This window comes from Cuculus canorus, chromosome Z (assembly GCF_017976375.1).
Source record: "Cuculus canorus isolate bCucCan1 chromosome Z, bCucCan1.pri, whole genome shotgun sequence".
NCBI classification, from domain to species: Eukaryota; Metazoa; Chordata; class Aves; order Cuculiformes; family Cuculidae; genus Cuculus; species Cuculus canorus.
This window is the reverse complement of record NC_071441.1, coordinates 66,097,710-66,118,146: the sequence shown is the minus strand read 5'-3', so window position 1 is coordinate 66,118,146 and position 20,437 is coordinate 66,097,710. Positions and strand designations below refer to the sequence as shown.

The following is a 20,437-nucleotide window of genomic DNA, read 5'->3' as shown; positions in this document are numbered from 1 at the left end:
CGTACATATTTACCCACCTTCTAAGGCCAGTTTATACAATAGCAATTTTATATTAATTCCTTTTGAAAAGCACCTGGTCTTAGTGATTTTTTTTTCACTAAATAATGAAGCTTTTTTACTGCAGCCCTGTCTCCTTAAACCACCTATTTTATTCTCAACCACACGCTTGTTAACAGAATCTCAGGCAGGCTTACTGCTTCTGAAGTATTTGAAAAAGCTCCAAATTTGTGCACCTTTAACAAGCTTCTCTTTATGACGTTTTCTTGCTTATCAACCAACTTTTTTCAGTCATCATAGCAGCTTTTATATGAATTTTCATTTTTCCCTTGCCTGAACATAATTACCGTATTTGCAAGAATGAAATTTTGATTTTCCTCTTACTTGTTCTAACTTCTTACTCTGTTTATTCCCACCAGCTTTCTGTGGTTCTTTTTAAAAGAAAAAATGCAATAATCATGAATTATCAACATGTCTTGAGCTTCCAAGAAGATAGCACTAAACAAGTCCCACACAGCGTAAGTATTTTACCCCACCAGCTGCTTCTTTTTAACCCTTCATCATTTTTGAGCAGTTTCCCTTTTAGAAGCTATGCACACCCATTGGAGACACACACTAGATCTGCAGGAACAGAAATGAAGCTGAAAGCTTCAGCACAAGTTAGTAGTTACAAAAGAATAGTTACAATCATAACACATCTGAAGATTCCTAGTCTTAGATCCAGTGTCTTATTACAATCAGCACAGCACTAACACAACATAAAGATGTCTTTCACCCTAGCAGAAGGACCCCTGACAGTCGCAGTGTGAAAAAAGAGGTAATAATAAAGACTGAGAAATACAATACTGCTTGTTTGTTTGTTTGTTTGTTTGTTTGTTTTAAATAATGAAACAATGCATCATTAAGACAAGTAGTTTCCTCTCCTTATTTGCTTTGCACACCTTAACACAGCAGAAAGACTAGGGAGGGCAAATACTACACACTTAATGCTTGTTTGTTAAAACATTTAAAGTTAAGATTTTTCTTGTCACTATAGGACCACAGATTAAAGAAGTATTCACTGACAGCTACTGTAATAATAACTGAGTTAGCTAGAGGAAAGTACATAAGAAATAATAGCAATCTCAAGGGCACTTCTACTTTGGCAGCTGGTGTATCACGTCATACTGCACAGCAGGGAAAGTAGGGGAAGAAAAATAACACACTAGTGATGCTGCAAAGAGCAGTTTTATTCCACTCATTATTCCATTCTCTGTGCTCGAGTACACAGCCATTGACTAAGGACTGAAGATACCATGCTAACTTTAACTGCGAAGGTAAAACAGGGACTACACATAAGTCAACAACTCCAGGCATCACTGAGCATGATCCACTATGACTATTTATGAACCAAGTTTGGAAGTCCTTTCTTTTAAGAGACATTAAATTTTCCCTTTCCTGGAGGAACAGCAGATTGGGAACCTACGCATTCACCCCAGAGATGACTCCAAATGCTTTTTGCCTTGTGTGCACTCTGAGAGGCAGACTGCTGGGGTCCCTTGATTTTATTCTACATTTTGCTTCATATTATACCATTCCCCAGGTAGTCAGCAACCTGCCAGCATTCTGCACACTGTTAGAAGTGCTCCTTTATATGGCAATTCTGCTAAAGAAAAGATATACTAAAAACTCCACCTTATGAAAAAAAACCCTTTTCCACCCACATGAGGTGCAAGACTGAGTCCTGTTCATACTAAACAATATGTTTTTAGTGTCACACTGGTATACATGACAACGCCTTGACTTTTGATTTCCAGTGCAGTCCAGAGCAAGAGGCACACATTTAATTACCTTCGGATGGAGGTGGAGAACAAACCAACAACCTATGTTTCGCCTCTTCTCTTCTCCTGGGTGAAATACATCCTGAACACACCATGCCTCCTGGCATGCAGGACCAGCTGTAGTGTCTGCTTCTCACCGCTCAACCTCACCTGTCTCCTGTCTGATGCATCCCACGCCTGGGAAGCAGCAGCAGCAGTACCAAGCACCAGCATGAGGGTGGGGGAGCATCACGGTTCCCTTCTGCTCTACATGTCTGCCAAAACAGATACAGACGCTTCACTGGCTCCATGCAGCCCTCTCATACGTCAGTACACTGCAAGAATCAGGCATGTGATATCTACAAACAAATTGTAAAACTTACAACCCAGTAGTGTATTCATGAGCGCTGTCATACATCAGTGCACTGGAAGAACCAGGTATGTGATGTCTGCAAACAAAATGCAAAACTTAGAACCCAGTAGCGTATTCATGCCCTGAGCAGAAACATGAAACAACACACAAAGGAGCAGTGAAGGACAGTCACAGCTTATATTCACCAAGTACTCTTCATCAAGTTCTTTCTTCATTTAACTACCTGCAAGTGGGCAGGGTTGTGAGGGGTCAGAGCAGTTGCAGTACTGAGATTATTGCAGAGTTAACATCACGAAACAGAATTTCAACCTAAACGCACTCAAGTCTGCACCTTCCCACATGTGATTATTATTTACTGCTCAAGACACAACCCCTCCAAGTCCCTGCCAGTACTGACAGCACAATGAAAATGCTGCCTTTTAAAACTGGTTACTGGGGGAAAACCACAGTATACTTGACCTAGAAGGTTCAAGATTTCTGGCTTATTAAAATAAAAGACGAACAGTTCTAGAGCACACACAATGTTCTTTCACTTACAGGATCTGAGGAAGAAAAAAATCAGCATAAATTTAGAAAATTACATGCCAGGCTTGTTTGTTTTCAATTTAAGGTGATGTTTTTTACTATAAACATTCACAGACAGCAATATTCCTCTGCTAACCTTGCAAATACAAACTTGATCCACATTAGAATGCAAAAATGATTTGCAATGAACAGACTGACACAACTGTGCAAAATATACACAATAATTATGCAACATTCAAAACATAAAAGACACTGGAAATATTTGGATGGGTGCACTACAATATCACGTCTGTCATTCAATGCTGATGGAAATACAGCTCAAAAGAAAATTCTACTAGTTCTGCTGCCTTGTACCTGCCCTCAAAGTCATCTGCATCTAATCAGAGACTAATTAAATTTTTTGAGATGAGAACAATGTTTCAGGATTTGTTTTCAAACTACCTAGCATTATGAAACATAAAGATGAGGATGTTTTCTGCCAATTCTCAATCGCCCCCTTAAAAAAATTGCAGACTAAGACCAGCTAAAACAATGTAATGAACAAACTGAAGAGCATTTTTTTCCATAATTTCAAAATGTAAACTGTTTGCTAGTTTTCTTTTTAGGAAGTTATCCAAAATTACACATTAAGAGTCAAAATCCTAAGCAAAATTTAGTTCTGAATGCAACTACAGTTCCAGTTGAAATAATACTACGTGGGCACGATGGGAAAAGGGGAGAATATTTTGTTCAGTAGTTGAACGTAGTTGATCAATCTTAAGTTCCTACAACTTAATATTCACAGTACACCTTTTAGCAGAGATATTTTTCTGAAGTGGTACACACTCACTGAAGTATAACGGACTTCAGTTAAGGATGAAATAGTACCCACAGTGTCATTCTAGCTCCATTAGGTATCCACTTAAACATGAAGATAGTGGACCTGACTAGATCTCAATTCAACTATTTATTAAACTCAAACCTGGAGAAAATTAGAGTGAATAGAAAATGCAGGTAAAAATCACAGGTGACAAGAATGAAAAATATCTGCTTCAACTTTTAAGTTCCACTGAGCTCCAGAAGTATTGCCGTGTTAACAATGATGCAAAAGAACACAAATCATTTGTAGTTCATGGCAATTTCTCGTGTTTACACTTTAGATTAAAAATTAGTTTCAATTTGATTAACACAGCTATAAGAAGTTATTCAGGAGATCAAGGACAAAGGATAAGCGATGAACTTCAGAAAGCTCTCCCGAGCCTGAGTAGCTGGACAAGCAGAAGGAAGATGTAATTCACTGCAGATTAACAAAATATGATAACACATGTCATGGTGAAGGGGAAACAGCAGCAGAGAAATAATCCCAACCCTTGTGTTTTAAAATGATGGTCTCTGACCTACCTGCTACCTTGCATAAATAGGAACCTAAGCTGCCATTTTCATGGGGGAAAAAAATTGCATCTCCATAAGAAGCCCATCTCAACAGCTGTCCAAAAAGCCTGGGTCAAGTTTTGGAATTACCAAGAAATAAAAAAAAAATTTAACGACACTATGCCACTGAGTAACTATTTCAAACACTGTGCTGACTCCTCCAAGACAACAGTTTCAGGAAGCATCAATTGCAGCTGATAAAAAAAACTAGTAAAAAACATAAGAAGATACATCTAAATCCATTTTGAAGGGTTGTAATTCATAATAAAGATTCACATTTCTAGCATCAAGTGATTCAGAGGAGTAGGATCCAGGGTAGTATACGAAAACCTAGTTCCTCAATAGATTCTGAACAAGGCAAACACAACCATACCAAGAAATTTGATCTGAGCTGAAAACAGAAGCAAGGATGAACAAACAGGAGATGCTCTACTACTCTGTTCTTACTGTCCCTTAGATATTTACTTAATCATTGCTGGGCAGAGGATGCTGGATAAAACAGAAATTCACCCTATCCAGCCTTTCTCTGATCTTAAAATTTTGACCAGATTTGGTCCATGTCTGTTCTGGATATGGAAACAGATAAAATTAACATTGCATCTAAATAAACAGACATGGAAGTTTGCACTGAGCATCCAGAACAGTCTTTGTTTCAAATATATAGATTTTAAAATGGAAAAAGAGTGGAAATCGAACAAAACAAAACTTCAAATCAAAAACAGTGTCTGCATGAGTCTTTACTGTGTTACAAAAGCAATGGATTTAGAGCCACTGTTGGGATTTCCACGCATCAACAAGCAGAGGCAGTTTATTAGGAACTTATTTGCCACGAGAATTGGAACACACAAGGGATGTTTTTAAACACAAGCATTGTTTAGGCAAGACAACCAGCTTTTTTAATGACTTTTTATTTACTTATTTATTTTTAAAGCTTGTAATTTCAGATGAGTTTCTTTCCAGAGCATGCCCTGGAGCCAGTCTGTATATAAAGCGCATACATATCACAGCCTAAGTTACTAAATATTTAAATATTTAAATATTCTGTTGCACTTTACAAATAGGTTGGGAAGGTCCATTGTTAAGCATTAGTTTCTGGAAAAGCACAATATACTTGGCCACGGCTTGGTAATACCCAACACATACAACAGTACAGAAACCTTCTCAGCACACAGGAGGTCTTAAATCAAGAGCATTAGCTGCAGTATAACTGTTCTGCAGTGAGAGCTACATATACATACACAGATTTGCATGTGTGTGTGTGCCTGATGTATGTGTATGTGTAAGCATGTCACGAGGCTGATGGTGCTCAGAGACTGCAGCTGCTTCTCTCTGACAAAGAGAACTCAAGAGCCAGGTTCTGATCTTAGGCTGCTGTTTTTCATCTAGTGCCAGAAGCCATGTTCACACAGCTGCCGTGAGAGTGCAACCAACCCATCTATCTAATAGTCTATAGAAAAAGACTATTTGGGTTTGTTGTTTACCTCTTCCGTTGCTGTTCACCACCAAAACCCTTGCCAACGTTTGTCTGCTCCGAACAGGACCAAATCAAGCTTTTCTTAGTAATTTTCTTTCTTTTTTTTTTAACAGCTAGAAAATAAGGTGTGCAATTGGAAAGATTTGTCCCTATTAATGTCACATTATATGCATCACTGACTGGGTATGCAGAAAAGCTTCAGTTCTTCCCTTCTCTTCTACTCATTATTAACAATTACATACAAAGCAAGTGCTGTGATGGGCAGCAGGTACAGCACGTTGTTAATATGGCAACCAGTGCAAACAATTCTATTTACTTCTAAGCTGGACCCTGCCTTTCAGCATCATGAAAATGGATTTAAAAAAAAAATAGTTCTATGAATGGCATAACTGTCAAAACCTTGATTCCTCACAGTTTTGCTTCTCATCTCCTCAAAGTAATTTTATGTAATCTCCCCTGAATCCTTCAGCACAATTCACCATCGGCTGGGCCAAGGGTAGCACTGTAACCCGCTCAGTAACCACTTACAGTTGTGCTGAGTCACTGGTTAACCTGCCTCTTCATCCACCATTTCACTGACCACAAGTTCCCACCAAAATTCCTAAGAACTTAATGGCTTTGATACCTCCATTTCTATTTCAGATTGGGCTGAATCTGGCCAATAACTTCCAAAGATACTAGAAGAAACAAAGAACAGACCATCTTAAAAACCTCACATTATTCAGAACCAAGGCAAAATAGGCATTATGTATATTTTTTATTTCAGGGTTCTGAACCTTTAGACTGAAGTCATAGTGCTCAGCATTCCCTTAGTAAACAAGACTATTTTTATAAAAAACATCACACTCATAAAATCATGTGTGAAGACTTAAAGAAAATAGAAAAAAAAATACACACAAACAGATAGAAGATTCATTAAAAAGACTCACAGGCACCAGAAATACGATTGACAGCTCTATACATTAACAATATTCCTAAGTAATTAGCAAATTAGTAGATACAGATTTAAACAAGAGAATAAGATTCCTTAAAACTATATAAAAAAGGGCCTGTTTTTCATATTCTCAGAAAGAGTTATCTTAGAGGAGCATTCTAATCATGGGTACACCACTCAACTTATTTTAACGTATCCCACCAATAACTGTTCCACTTGAACACAACAACTATGCCACAAAAACTCCATCCATTTCCAGCTTCCAGGCTAACAACTTCATATTGGTTAAAGGTGACAAGGCCAAGACCAGGAGCCACATACACAGCGGATTCTCATGCATTGAGATCACTTATGAGATTTGTTTGACCTGTCAATTAGAGTACTTTTGCAGACAAAAGACTTGAGGGAGGAGGCTGGCAGATGCATAGTTGAAGGTCAAACACAAAGAAAGGGGAGGATGTTGAAGCACTGCAGCAAATGCTTGTCGAAGTTTGAATGATGAATCTGGTTCAGAAAAGAAACCCCAAACAACAAAACAAACAAAAAACACCACCACACAACCTATCTCTGGATCATCTTCAAAAAAACCCAAAACTAAACCACACAACGCAGTCACAACACTAGTCTAGCAAGGACAGTATTTGTTATTATATGGAGAAAATCGACAAACCAAGCATGACACAGAACAGAGGCATAGGGAACACTGTATTTACTTTCAGTGTAAATGTTTCTGCTTACAGACTTTTTCATACTGCTGCCTAAGAGAATAAACATACAGCAGATACACAACAGTTACTTATGAAGTCTCTCCTTCTTTACACATGCCAGAACAAGCCAAATCACAACATTTAGATTTTGAAAGCTCCATTATATCCAACCACGGAGCAATTCCCCACCCCCAAGGAAAAGGCTGGCATCTTGTTTTCATGACTGGTATTCCTACATTTTTGTTCCAGGAGATTACCACTAGCTGGACAAACCAAAAGGGACTGCTGTGGAGAAGACACAAGTGGCAGGCAGGACCACTTGCCATACTTCCAACCCCAAGCAGGACCCACCAAGTACTATACAGTAGGGTAATAGCAAAGAAGTCAGAGATTTTCTTAGAGGATGCAAGGAGAGATGAGTGAAGGTGAAGAGACCCCTGAAGAAGAACTTCCGTATTTATATCCCAGCACCCTTGTTCCCAGAATGAAACTCACTTATTTGAGGCAGCACTACAGGACTACGCTCCAATTCATCTCTCAGAGTAACAGCCTCCAAAACAGTGTGAGTGTCCAAATGTGTTCTGGGGCCATACAATTCCATGTCAGGTATCAGCGCTGAAACCAGTTTCAGGTGGTCATAAGCACAACTGAAAATGAAGTTACATTTCCCCCTTCCTTAAATGTATTTCTGCACCACCACATACTTAGATACTTACAATAATAAAAAACTGCTTCCATTTGAAGAGAAACAACTATGTTGGTTGGTACCTGCATAGAATGGTTCAACCTGCGACAGAGCATAAGATGATGACATGTGCATCAGTATCAGAAAAGCATCTTGGCACATAGCAGGATTATGGGGATCATCTTGAACTTGCCAAAACTGAAGCAAGTGTGCAATAGTTAAAATGCTATAGGTGGATTTTATTGAATGGACCCAAGTAAGAATATATGTAACACAGCATAAGTATCAGAGCTCATTCCTAGGATTAATATAAAGGTGATATCCTGTGACAAACTTGTCACATGTGTCAGGGCAGACATAGATCTGCCTAGAGAGGTCTCACTTCCAGCATCTCCCACCAGCTGCCATATAAAGAGAAATGGTCATGTAGCCACCAATTAAACACAGGGGGCTGCCCTGACTGCGACTGGGCATGGAGGGAAGACCCAGTCTTCTGCACATCAACAGGGTATGGAGCAGCCACTATGTATGCCTGTCACTGCGAAGAAAAGGCAGTGCTCTGCAATAGCTGGACTTTAAGAGGGGGAAATAAATAAACAAACATTCCTTCATGACTTCGTACTGTACTGCTCTTGCCGGGGCAGCAGATGACAACAGCACTTCTGGTAAACACTGATGGCTATCAGGACAGAGGCAACCCTCCCAGCAGCTGGAGACAGCCAAAGCATGGTCTGTCCACAGTGCCACGCAAAGCACAACGTAACCAGGAGCCTACCAGGTACATCTGGACCAACCACTCTCAATTTCCACATTAATGTTCTTCCATTCTTCTGCCATTTCCGTGCTAATGCTTGCATAGCCTTTGAAAATAAAAGCATTACCAGAATCAACTGTCGATTGACAGCTCTACACTGTAAACAAGTGTCAAGGAAACAAAGCCTTAATGATGCTCTGTTATCTAAAAATACTATAAACGATGTCTGTGTTACTGGTGAATAAAGGAAAGCCTTGTTCCTAATGAAGAGGACAGACTAGCAGAGAAAAAAATCACTTCCCAGCTCTATAGGACTCAGTGCATAAACCCAGAGTATTCATTGAACTTCACCCAGCTTTGCTCCCTCCCAGCCCCATCGAGGGAACAAGCTGACACCTCTGTTGCACCACATGGGATCACTGGTCTGACATACAACTGAGAATTAAGGCATCAGTACTTGGAAAAGTTCATCATAATCTTCTGCAGAAAGGCACTGTGGAAGCATAAAGCATTATTAGAAGTGTGCCCTGAACAGCCTGCCAAAACAAATGCAAACATTATTTCCACTGAGAGAGACAAAACCAGAACTATTTTTCCCTTTACTTCTTCTTGGAAATTTTCCTTTACCTAAAAGTTTTCATGTCTGCTGTCTTCCCAAATGCCACAGTTTTTTTTTCCCTCCTTCAGCTGTGACCCAAAATAAACAGCAAGGTCTGCCCCACTTTTCACACGTTAATGCAGTCTCATGCATTATTCTATAAGACTCAGAACTGCAGAAGACTTAAATAGGCAACTGACCCGGAGAAGAAGAGACAGAGCTTACAGCATCATGTTTGCCAACCTGTTAATAGGGTCATGATCTATTTAGCATGAAAGGAAAACAAAGACATTGCAAGGTGTTAGGAAAAAAATGGTGTTGGAAACTACAGCTTAGTTCCTCCAAATCTCTGCCTATTTGTCCTTCACACTCATGTCAGATGCTGCCCAAAATCCTTTCTGCACCTAGCCATTTGTTTCCAAATATATTTCACAAAATAAAGACATATTTACATTTTAAAAATTTAATGTCATATAATGACTGGGTTGTGTCATGTTCCCCCATATATCACAGAACTATCACTCTCTTATTCCCATTACAGGCCACTTTAGGAACATAGAAAATACATAGGAAAATGAAATTTGTAAGACATCGGCATACTTTGTTTTCAAAATAACTAAGGAAATGCTGCAATTCTTAAGTATGATAACTCTTTAGCCAAAAAAGCAACATACTGTCAACCTGACTAATGGCAAAAAGCTGTTTCCCACATTTTGAATGTCAGTTTTTCAATCGTTTTTCAATATGCTTTAGTCAAACAAAAGCCCCTGTACAAACCACATCCTCTCAGCTCCATCCATTTCATTCATGCAGAAGAAATTTGATTCTGAAGAGTGTCACAAATAAAAACTACTATTAAGAATTATATCTTCACTATATGAGCAATGCCTATTTAATGCCAATGGAAATAAGAATATATTTCAAAGTAAAAAGAGAAGGGAGATGAAAATCCATTTCTAGGTTTACTATACTTCCAGCACTGTATCCGAGAAACCTTTACGACAAAGTACAAACTTACACCTCACATCCTTCTTTTGTTCTTATATACTGCTATTATCCTGGAAATTCAGTAACTTTCAAATATGAACCAAGCAGACTTCAAATGAGAGGAATTAATTCCAGAAAGAGGACTAAAACAAGGATTCCTTTCTCACAGGCATCTATAGGATTTTATTTTGCCTCATGTCAGGCCAAAATTATTTTTTTTGCTGGTGTGGGAGTGAGTGTTCCAAAAGATGACACATTCTTAAACAGTTCACTTGGACAAAATTACAAGATATTATTTCAGCTATTTCCCACTCAAAATGTCAACAAAAGAGATATTCCAGTAAAACATATTTATTTAATCCAATCAGTACTTTCCAGTACTACTATTTTTTTAGCAGATCCTAAGACTAAGAAAGTAAAAAATTAGCAGTTTAGGGATCTCAGACTTTCTGATCACATTACTACCATGGTAAATTCCTGTCTCATTCAGCTTATTAAAGACCATCTCAACAGAAAAAGCACAGTATGTTTATCATTTTATAACACATCTGAGCTGTCAAGGCAAAACGGCATCTGGGAAGGAACATCAATCACATTTCTGTTCCCTGTATTTGAAGGCTAATTTATCAGTTCTCACCAGCTCTTGGGTTAAGAGGCACATCAGCATGTCTGCCAACTCACAGTGGTGGGATTAGGAGCTAAATTTTATTGGGATCTGCCACAGCATATTCTGGAAAGCTGGCATCTTCCAAATGCACTTTTTGTTACCTTTCTCTTTTTCCCACCTCAGCCCCAAGGATCCTTATTAATTCACCATGTGCAATTTACAGAATCATAGAATGGTTTGGGTTGAAAGGAACCTTAAAGATGATCCAGTTCCAATCCCCTTGTCATAGGCAAGGATGCTTTCCATGGGATTTTGCTCGAAAGCCTCACCCAGCCTGGCCTTCACCACCTCCAGGGATGGGGCATCCACAACTTCTCTGGGAAACTGGTTTCAGTGCCTCACCACTCTCATAGCAGAGAATTTCTTCCTCATATCTAATAGGTCCACCTTCTTTCAGCATAAAACCACTAGCACTTGTTCTATCACTGCATTCCCTGATAAACAGCCCCTCTCCAGCGATCCTGTAGGACCCGTTTAAGTAGTGGAAGGCTGCTATAAGGTTTGCCCGGAGCTTTCTCTTCTCTAGGCTAAACAACCCCAACTCAGGCTATTCCCATATGGCAGGTACTCCAGACCTGTGATCATCTTCATGGCCTTTAACTGTTTTGCATCACGTTAGTTTAGAATTAATCTCCTATAGTAAACAAGTTTACAATTTCTCTTCACTGGATAGGTTTATATTATCTCAAATAAGCTGTTCCAATTCCACAGAGTTTACCTCTTCCTAGGTCTCCTTCCCTCCCTTGTAAGAATACACAGAAAAACTCTTTTTAATGGAGAAACACAACACACCCCATGAAGAAAAAGGAAAAAAAGAAAAAAAGAAAAAATCAGAAATAGACATGGTGCTTAAGAGCCAAAAACTGGGGATCTTCAGGATGGAAATAATTTATGATCAGCTCAGGAAGCAGCAGACCAACAAAGTTCTTGAAATGTCAGATTTTCATCCTGAAAAGAAGTTTCCACTTCACAATGCTGGCAAAACTATTCTTTAATAAATGTTTTCATATGACACTGTATCTTTTGGAAAACTTCCAGGGGAAACGCAATCTAAACCACCTTTCCCCAGCTTGTGGCACTCAGAAGAAATATGAAACTCAGACTTAACTCATATGCAACCTCTTCAGAGCAGTGATTTCTGGACTTAAAAAAATCATGGCATCCAAACCATCGTGTTATTCCCCAAAGGGGAAAATTTTGCTGGATTAATTATGATTCTTTATTTTCAAAGTTTCATTTGGGGTGGGAGGGGGGGTCAAACCATGATAGTATTTTTTCGCTACAAGTGTTTTGTCAGAAAGAAAAATCCCCAAGTCTGTATTCTAGCAAACAGTTAGCAAACAATGTTTCAAAACCCTCCAAATCAAAGCAAACCTCAAGAAATTTGCAACCCAAATGAAAGGATCACTTTGAAGCATATTACCGAGCTGAATTTTTAATATAATTTGAGTATTTTTTCTTAATCTTTGTTGCAGAATAAATGCAACAAGAAGGCATAATGAAGGTCGCATGACCTTTCACCCCCATGAAAACTCACAAAGACATTCTGGTTAAGCACAATATAAACCAACCAAAGGAACTCTCTATATCATCACATCTCCTTTTCATTACTGACCCTGTATGATCATACCACATTTCAGATAAGTTTTGATATGTTAGTCCCCAATGGAAGAATTACTTAGAAAATCCTTGATTTTCATGCCTATGAGACTGAAGCTTCTGACCTCAAGCAACGGTCTGTTTCTCCAGGCAATGTGCCAAAAGTGTCATTAGCACTTCTGTAAGATTCCAGTTTCCCATTTTATCTACATCAGATATGTCTTCATGTTACTTTTCGTAGATTGCCAGGATACGCCTCTAACCCACTGATTTTCCAAAGCTTCGGAATACTTCATACTTCTCAATAGCAAGGAACATACTTCGATATTGACAAGCTGTCAGGGAAAGGATGTATTCTACAGTCACTCACCTTGGATTTGAGGTCAGGCTCAAGAGTCCCTACCCTGTTGCAGAATGAGATGTGTTGGCCAAAAGGCATCAGTGCATTGCTCTACGCACTTTCAAACACTATCATTTGTAACTCAAGGATCAACGTGGTAGAGTACATGCACACTGCCCACACTCATCACCCCTGCCTGCACACTCCACAATCCCTTTGCATCTTGCCTGTCACAGATTACCTGTGACCTTTCACACAGCACACTACAGCACCCCCTTCAGATTCAGGCAGTTTGTCTCTTCTCCTCTCTGACAAGGTGGGTTAAGCCTTACCCACTAGAACAAGAAACATGGTAGTGTTACAAAAACAAAGCACAGCAAAAATAAGGCTTCCACCTCCTTGTCTCAGTCTGAACCACAGGCTATTGAGAAATGTAAGACTTTCAAGCCTTAGAAGTGCTCTTTTGAATGAAGGATGCCTAGAAGTGGTTCAGGTTTGAATTTAAATCTCTGCCTAAGGCTACATCTACTCTACTATTTATTTCTGAAGTTGCAATGCAGTTCTGAAGCAAATGGCCTAGTCTTCCCAGCTGGTTTGATTTGTAGAGCAGTTTTGGTGCACCTGAGCTACATCCCTTTTAGATAAAACTAAAATAGAAGCTCATATCCAGATGCATACCAAAGGTACTCCAACTGCTATTTTGATCAATGCAATAACTAGATATTTGGATGGCTTCAAGCCATTAGGTATGATAGAGATGTCCAGGACAGACCACCAGAAAAAAAATCCAGCAAAAAGTATACCTCAAATGGCCTCAGCTTCCACTTTTGACCTTCTGATTCTTTCTTCCAAAAATGACATCCATAGTAATTAATTCTTCAGAGCGTTACATCAGTAAGACATCAGACTGGCTTATCCAGTTTCTTACCAGACATATTAATATACCAAGTGCTCTAGCTCAGTTCTAATGATACCAAAATTAGCCCAGAACCCCAGTAAAGGTCACACCACTTACCAGGCCATTGCAAGTGCTGATGGCTGCTGTCCCGCTGCCGGAGCCTGGCTGCAACACTGTACCAATGAAGTGGCAAGAACCTCCGGAGCCAGCTGAAATCTTTGCTCTGGTGTGGTTGCCATGTCTCCTCTCTACCACGTAGTTATGGGAAAGAAATCCAGTGTGGACAGTCAAGTTGAAAAACAGATGATTCTCCTCATGGTTAATTTTGTAATATACCGCACTTTCCTTTTTGCTGAGATGTCTCTTCTTCCGCGTGTCTGAGGTGTGATGGTGTAAATTAAAAGAAAGAAAACGCCCGCTTGCATCTACTCTTGCTGGATCGACCACGTGGTATTCTGACAATGTCTTGATAAATTGCTCTGAGACAAAGGGGGGGGGGGGGGGAAAGAAGCAAAACTAGGGTGAGTGCTAGCCTGCTCAGATCTCATATGATTTAAAGGGAAGCACATAAGTGACAGCTACACAACACACCATCTAACCAGCACAAATGCAGGCATTGCACAGACCATTGCAATACAATCCTCATTTCGGCTTTCATCTGTCCCATCATCACACTCAAATTAGAATGTAAACTTTCTTCTTTTCAAATATTTTGTCACTGTTCATATAAAGGACTGCGAACAGAGAAGGCCTTGTGGGAGATGTGATGGTTGGAGGACACGATCATGACATGATAGAATTCTCAGTTCTAGGAGGTATAAGGATGGGGTCAGCAGAACAGGCACCTTGGACTTCTGGAGGGCAGACTGGACTGTTCAAAAGGCTGGTTGATAAAGTTCCATGGGAGATAGTCCTTAAGGGAAAAGGAGCCTGAGAGGGCTGGATGCTCTTTAGGAATCCAAGAGGAAATGGTTAGAGACCTACTCGGCCAATTAGACATTCACAAGTCTATGAAGCCAGATGGGATCCACTCAGGGGTATTATGGGAGCTGGTGGAGGTGCTCACCAAATCCCTTTCCATCACCTACCAGCAGTCCTGGCTGACTAGGGAAGTTCCACTTGACTGGAGGCTAGTAAATATTACACCCCTTTACAAGAAGGGTTGGTGGGAGGATCCAGGGAACTACAGGCCTGTCAATCTGAACTCAGTGCCGGGGGAGGTCATGGAACAGGTCATCTTGAGTGCTATCACACAGCACATTCAAGACAACTGGCTGATCATGCCCAGTCAGCATGGGTTTATGAAAGGCAGGTCCTGCCAAACTAACCTGATCAACTTCTATGAGGAGGTGACTCACTTAATGGATGAGGGAAAGGCTGTGGATGTTGTGTACCCAGACTTCAGTAAAGCCTGTGACACTGTTTCTCACAGTATTCTGCTTGAGAAACTGTCTGCCTCTGGCCTGGACAGGCGCACCCTCTGCTGGGTTAAAAACTGGCCCGATGGCCAGGCACAAAGAGTGGTAGTAAATGCAGTTAAATCCAGTTGGAGGCTGGACACAAGTGGTGTCCCCAGGACTCAGTGCTGGGTCCAGTTCTGTTCAACATCTCTATCAATGACCTGGATGAAGGGATTGAATGTGGCTTAGTTAGTTTGCAGACGACACTAAGCTGGGATGATGTGTTGATCTGCTGGAGGGTAGGGATGCTCTGCAGAGGGATCGGAATAGGCTGTATCAATAGGTTGAGGCCAACGGGATGAGGCCAAGTGCAGAGTCCTGCACTTGGGACACAACAACCATGTGCAGCGCTACAGGCTTGGGGAAGAGTAGCTGGAAAGCTGCCTGGCAGAGAAGGATCTGGGAGTGTTGGTTGACAGCCAAGTGAACATGAGCCAGCAGTGTGCCCAAGTGGCCAAGAAGGCCAACGGCATCTTGGCTTGTATCAGAAACACCATGGCCAGCAGGACCAAAGAAGTGATTCTGCCCCTGTACTCAGCACTGGTGAGGCCGCACCTCTAAACCTGTGTTCAGTTTTGTGCCCCTCACTACAAGAAGGACATTGAGGTCCTGGAGCATGTGCAGAGAAGAGCAACAAAGCTGATGAAGGGGATGGAGAACAAGTCTTATGAGGATCAGCTGAAGGAACTGGGGTTGTTTAGCCTGGAGAAGAGGAGGCTGAAGGGAGGCCTACAACTACCTGAAAGGAGGTTGTAGAGAGGTGGGTGTTAGTCTCTTTGCCCTCGTGATAGATGGTAAGATGAGAGGGAATGGCCTCAAGCTGCACCAGAGGAGGCTCAGATTCGACTTTGGGAAAAACTTCTTCATAGAAAGGGTCATCAAGGACTGGACGAGGCTGCCCAGGGAGGTGGTTAAGTCACCAACCCTTGGTGGTGTTTAAAAGTTGGGGAGATGAACTGCTTAGGGATATGATTTAGTAGTGGACAGGTATGGTTGGGATTGATGATCTCAAAGGTCTTTTCAAACCTACTGATTCTATGATTCTATGACAATTCTATGACTGTCACACATACAACCCTTCCCAATCCCACATGAGCTGGGAACCCTCTCTGTCCTTGGTCCCCAGCACTGATGACGTGCTGACCAAGGAGATCATCCTCACACATTCATAAACCTGACCACCTCAAGTAGGAGACAGAGTCTTATATGAATGCACATGGGTGAAAAGAACACTACTAACCGGCAGCAGCAACAGCACCGTGGTAACATCAGCTTCAGCAGACGTTGCAGCAGAGGAGGAAATTTAAAAGAAAGATTTGAAAGGCAATGAAGTAACCGTGTTCAAACCCCCCTTGGTATCACGGGTTTGAACAGGGGTAAGATTGGACATCTTGTCACTTGTCAGGATCTAGCAGGGGAAGAAAGCATTACTGTCATTCTTGTCTCCTGCTATGAAAGCAAACAAACAAAACCAGTTTCAACTTCTTTTTTTTTTCTAAATTAGTGTAAAACTCAAAAGCCTCGAGCAAATACCATAAATACACATAAAACACTGTCCCTAAGAACTCATACCCTAAAGGCCATATCTTCCACTGGTGTACTTGCCTTCATCCCAAGCAATCAGTCTGAACACATTTCATTGGAAAGAAATTGTGAGCTCCTATGTCATTCCAGTTCTTCTTTCCGCAGGACTGTACTTCATTCCTAAATGTTCTTCACTCCTATAAGCCACTTATATACGAAGTAATTACACTTCATTCATTGATTAAGTTTGTTAACAAAGCAATCAGCCTGCTCCAGGTACTTCCACAGCAATTTACTCCTCTCTAGTACTGGTAAGACAATTCTAAAGAACTTCTTTCTCTGCCTGCACCATCAAAGACTTACAGCATAAACCATGCCCAAACAGATAGCTGTCTGGATTCATTACCTTTGGGAATAAAATATTTCCTTTGTCCTCGTTAGCTGCAACATGAGATGTGGCTGATGGTGTTTCCTCAGGCCATGGACCCCTGAGACGCGTGCATAGAAACACTCCCCATTCGAAAAAAAAACCCAAACCAAAACGTACAAAAAAAACACTTACCAGCGCATATACAAAATTACATCATAAATCTGGCCTTCTCTCAGCAGCGTCCCTATTTCAGAAGCAAGCTTATTCTCACACACAAGATATTTCTTTCTACACAAGCCTTCCCATCAGCCTATAATGACTTTGTGTCTTTGCATGAAAGCCACAGCAGTGGGCTTTTAGATCTCCACAGCAGCAGGACTTGACAACAAATAGACTAACACCACAAATTCTAAGACATCTCCTGCCCTTGTCCTTATAACCACAGTGGGAACTAAGATGCTGAAAACTCAGTCCACACCTTGATGTCTGCAGTTTACACAATCTGTACACAGCACAGAAGGTGACAGCTGCCTGGCAGTTTAGCTAAACTGAGGTCTCCCTTCCTCACATTCCAGTGAAGCAAAAAATGGGCAGGGAGAAGAGAGAGTAAACACCCAAAAATATGGCTTACCTGCTAAAGTCGAATTATAAGACTTGTGGGAAGTCTCACACCCCACACTGTCCTAGCAAAGACATGTTAACAGAATGCTGCCAGACCAGGCCCCCATTCCTATGGTTTCCAGCACAACTCATGAAATAATCAAACCAAATGCCTGAAGGAAGACCTGCTCATTGGCTGCCACTGTGCAATTTGCCTCCGCTCAATGTCTTGATCTTAATTTGTTGTGGGTTAACTGTTAATCTCCATGCGAGATCAAACATTTGCAGTTTTGGACTTCAAGGAAGCTTTTTATTTTATCACTACAACAATTAGTGTGTAAAAGTTAAGGCAAATTAGACATCATCATCATCGGTAAAAGGCAAAATGATGCCTAAGTATCTGGTGGCAACAGGATTATCACAGCAGAGAAGTCTAACTTCTTCCACCCACTCCTTAAATACTGATTTCTGAGTGCTTGTCACTGGACAGCGAAATTATGCTGCAATAATAATAATATACTGTAATGTAACCACAAAAAACAATTATTAAAAAGTTTCCAAAAGACATGATGGAATAAGATTACAAAATAAAGTTGAACAAGATGAGGCTAAAGATATTTCTGATAGTTAATTATAATCAATTTCATGTAGGCTGTTGGGTAGAGGTTAGCAAAAGCAGTCCTACCAATAACATAACAATGTACTGTGCTTCACATTAAGCCTAACATAGTGCTTGACTTTTTTAGCTGGAGAAAAGTCTAAAACAAAGACAGGAGGTAAAATCTTCATGATACCTTTCTGCCCTTCTGAGAAAGAACTGCACTCAACTAGAAGGCAGAGGCAAACCAGACTGCATAAGAGTTGTATTATGCAACAGCAACTGCCTCAATTTTCATAAAGTAATAATTAACTCATATTACAGCACCACAAGGTCCCATAAACTTAGTGCCAGCAAACATTAAATGGAGGGAATCTATCCCAATGCCACTGACACCCTTGGGGTGGCACATCACATCATCCTCCTTAGCCACCTCCACTGAAGGGAAGCCTTGCCTGCCATGCCGCACCGCTCAGGACTTATAGGCTAGAAAGGGAAGACTTCCCTAGGCAGCTTGTTTAGTTCCAGGGAATGCTGTCTTTCCACAACTGCAGCCTGAGGAGGTCAGCTTGCATCAGTGAGGCAAGCAAGACCAAAACATCACACCAAGCAGGACACATTCAAGTCAGTACTCTGGCTTGCAATCATGATGTTTACACAGGCCACCCTGGGCATATAGGACAAGCAAGTTTCAGTCCCTTCACGCTTGTTTGATGAGTATAAGAATTATTTAAGTTGTTGGAGAAACCTTCCCTACAGACCCTCCAGATCCTGCATCACTGAAAACATCTGATAATATTCAAAAGCACTGCTGTCTGTTCTGCTCCTCTGTGTATTCAAACTCACCACACATGGCAGAGAACTGCCTGTAGTAAGAACAGATAAAGTGAACAAACTAGTACAAAGAGAAAAACATACACGATCTGCCACACATGACAGGAAATACACAATTTCTATTAGACAGATAACAGGTTTTCTGACAAAATTCCTTTAAGATGTGACACACCATTTGCCATTGCTTCACCTCTATCATTGTAGTTCATCTACATCTGCCCCTCGGATCCTCTGGTTTCTTTTCAAATCATTCCTTAGGTTAGCAAATAGTATCACTCTTCTCTGAAGGAAGTAATACCCTGATACAAATAAAGGCTCTGCACCCAGGAAAGACCTCGAGCTGCAAAGCCCCATGGCAAGGAGCAGGCCTTCAACATTCAGCAATGGCATCCTTAACTGTTCCATCCATCACACTCATGGTGGATGTGGAAGGAGCACACTTAGTGTCATTTCAGCTACGTGAGATACAAGTTTTAGTTCTTCACAATTAGCACTGCATCCAATCTTTCATTGCAAAAAAACCAGCCAAATTTTGAACTGTTCCTTTACACAAAGTAAACCCCTGGAAAAGTCTAGGTTTCTCATCTCTAGAAAGTTAAATTAATTCTACTTTCATTTCCAAATGCCTGAGAAATTAAACAGGTGCAATGTGCTAACACAGCCATCCCTGTTCTGTCCCTCGTAAAGTCACAGAAATGCACTGATCAGAGAATAATAGAATGGTTTGGGTTGAAAGGGACCTTAAAGATCATCCAGTTACAACCCCCTTGTCATAGGCAAGGACACTTTCCACTGGGTCAGATTGCTCAAAGCCTCATCCAACTTGGCCTTCAACACCTCCAGGGATGGGACACCCACAACATCCTTGGGCAACCTGTTCCAGTATCTAACCACCCCACAGTAAAAAAATTCTTCCCAATATTGAACCTAAAACCCTCCTCTTTCAGTATAAAACCATTTACCCTCTGCGCTATCCCTACATACCCTGACTGTTTGCATTCACTTTGACGAACCCAGAAGGAACTAACTTCAGGATAATTGTTCACTTTTTAGGCAGACTACTCAGCCACTTTTCCTTTCAGTGATCTCTGAGGAGCACAGGAGGTTTTTGCCTCCGTGTTCAAGCTCTCCCACCCACAGCACCTCAGCTGTTGATTTTATCAGGATGCAAGATCTCCTCCTACACTTTTGGGTGTTCTACCACCAGGCAGAGTCTTCCAGCTACTCATAACTTTTCTCTTGTGGAAGCTGCTTCTTTGATTTACCTTTTAACAGCCAACAGGATAAAATCCCTGAGTTACACT

At 40.8% G+C, this 20,437-nt stretch overlaps 1 protein-coding gene across 1 annotated transcript in view; it reads right to left on the bottom strand.

Annotated features, from left to right (window-relative positions):
• ADAMTS12 (ADAM metallopeptidase with thrombospondin type 1 motif 12) overlaps nucleotides 1–20,437 on the bottom strand; it is a 157,346-nt gene that overhangs the window by 135,376 nt on the left and 1,533 nt on the right. Inside the window, exon 2 of the mRNA XM_054054706.1 lies at nucleotides 13,865–14,226. Within this exon, the coding sequence (XP_053910681.1) occupies nucleotides 13,865–14,226 (362 nt within the window). The remainder of the gene's footprint in view (nucleotides 1–13,864; nucleotides 14,227–20,437) is intronic.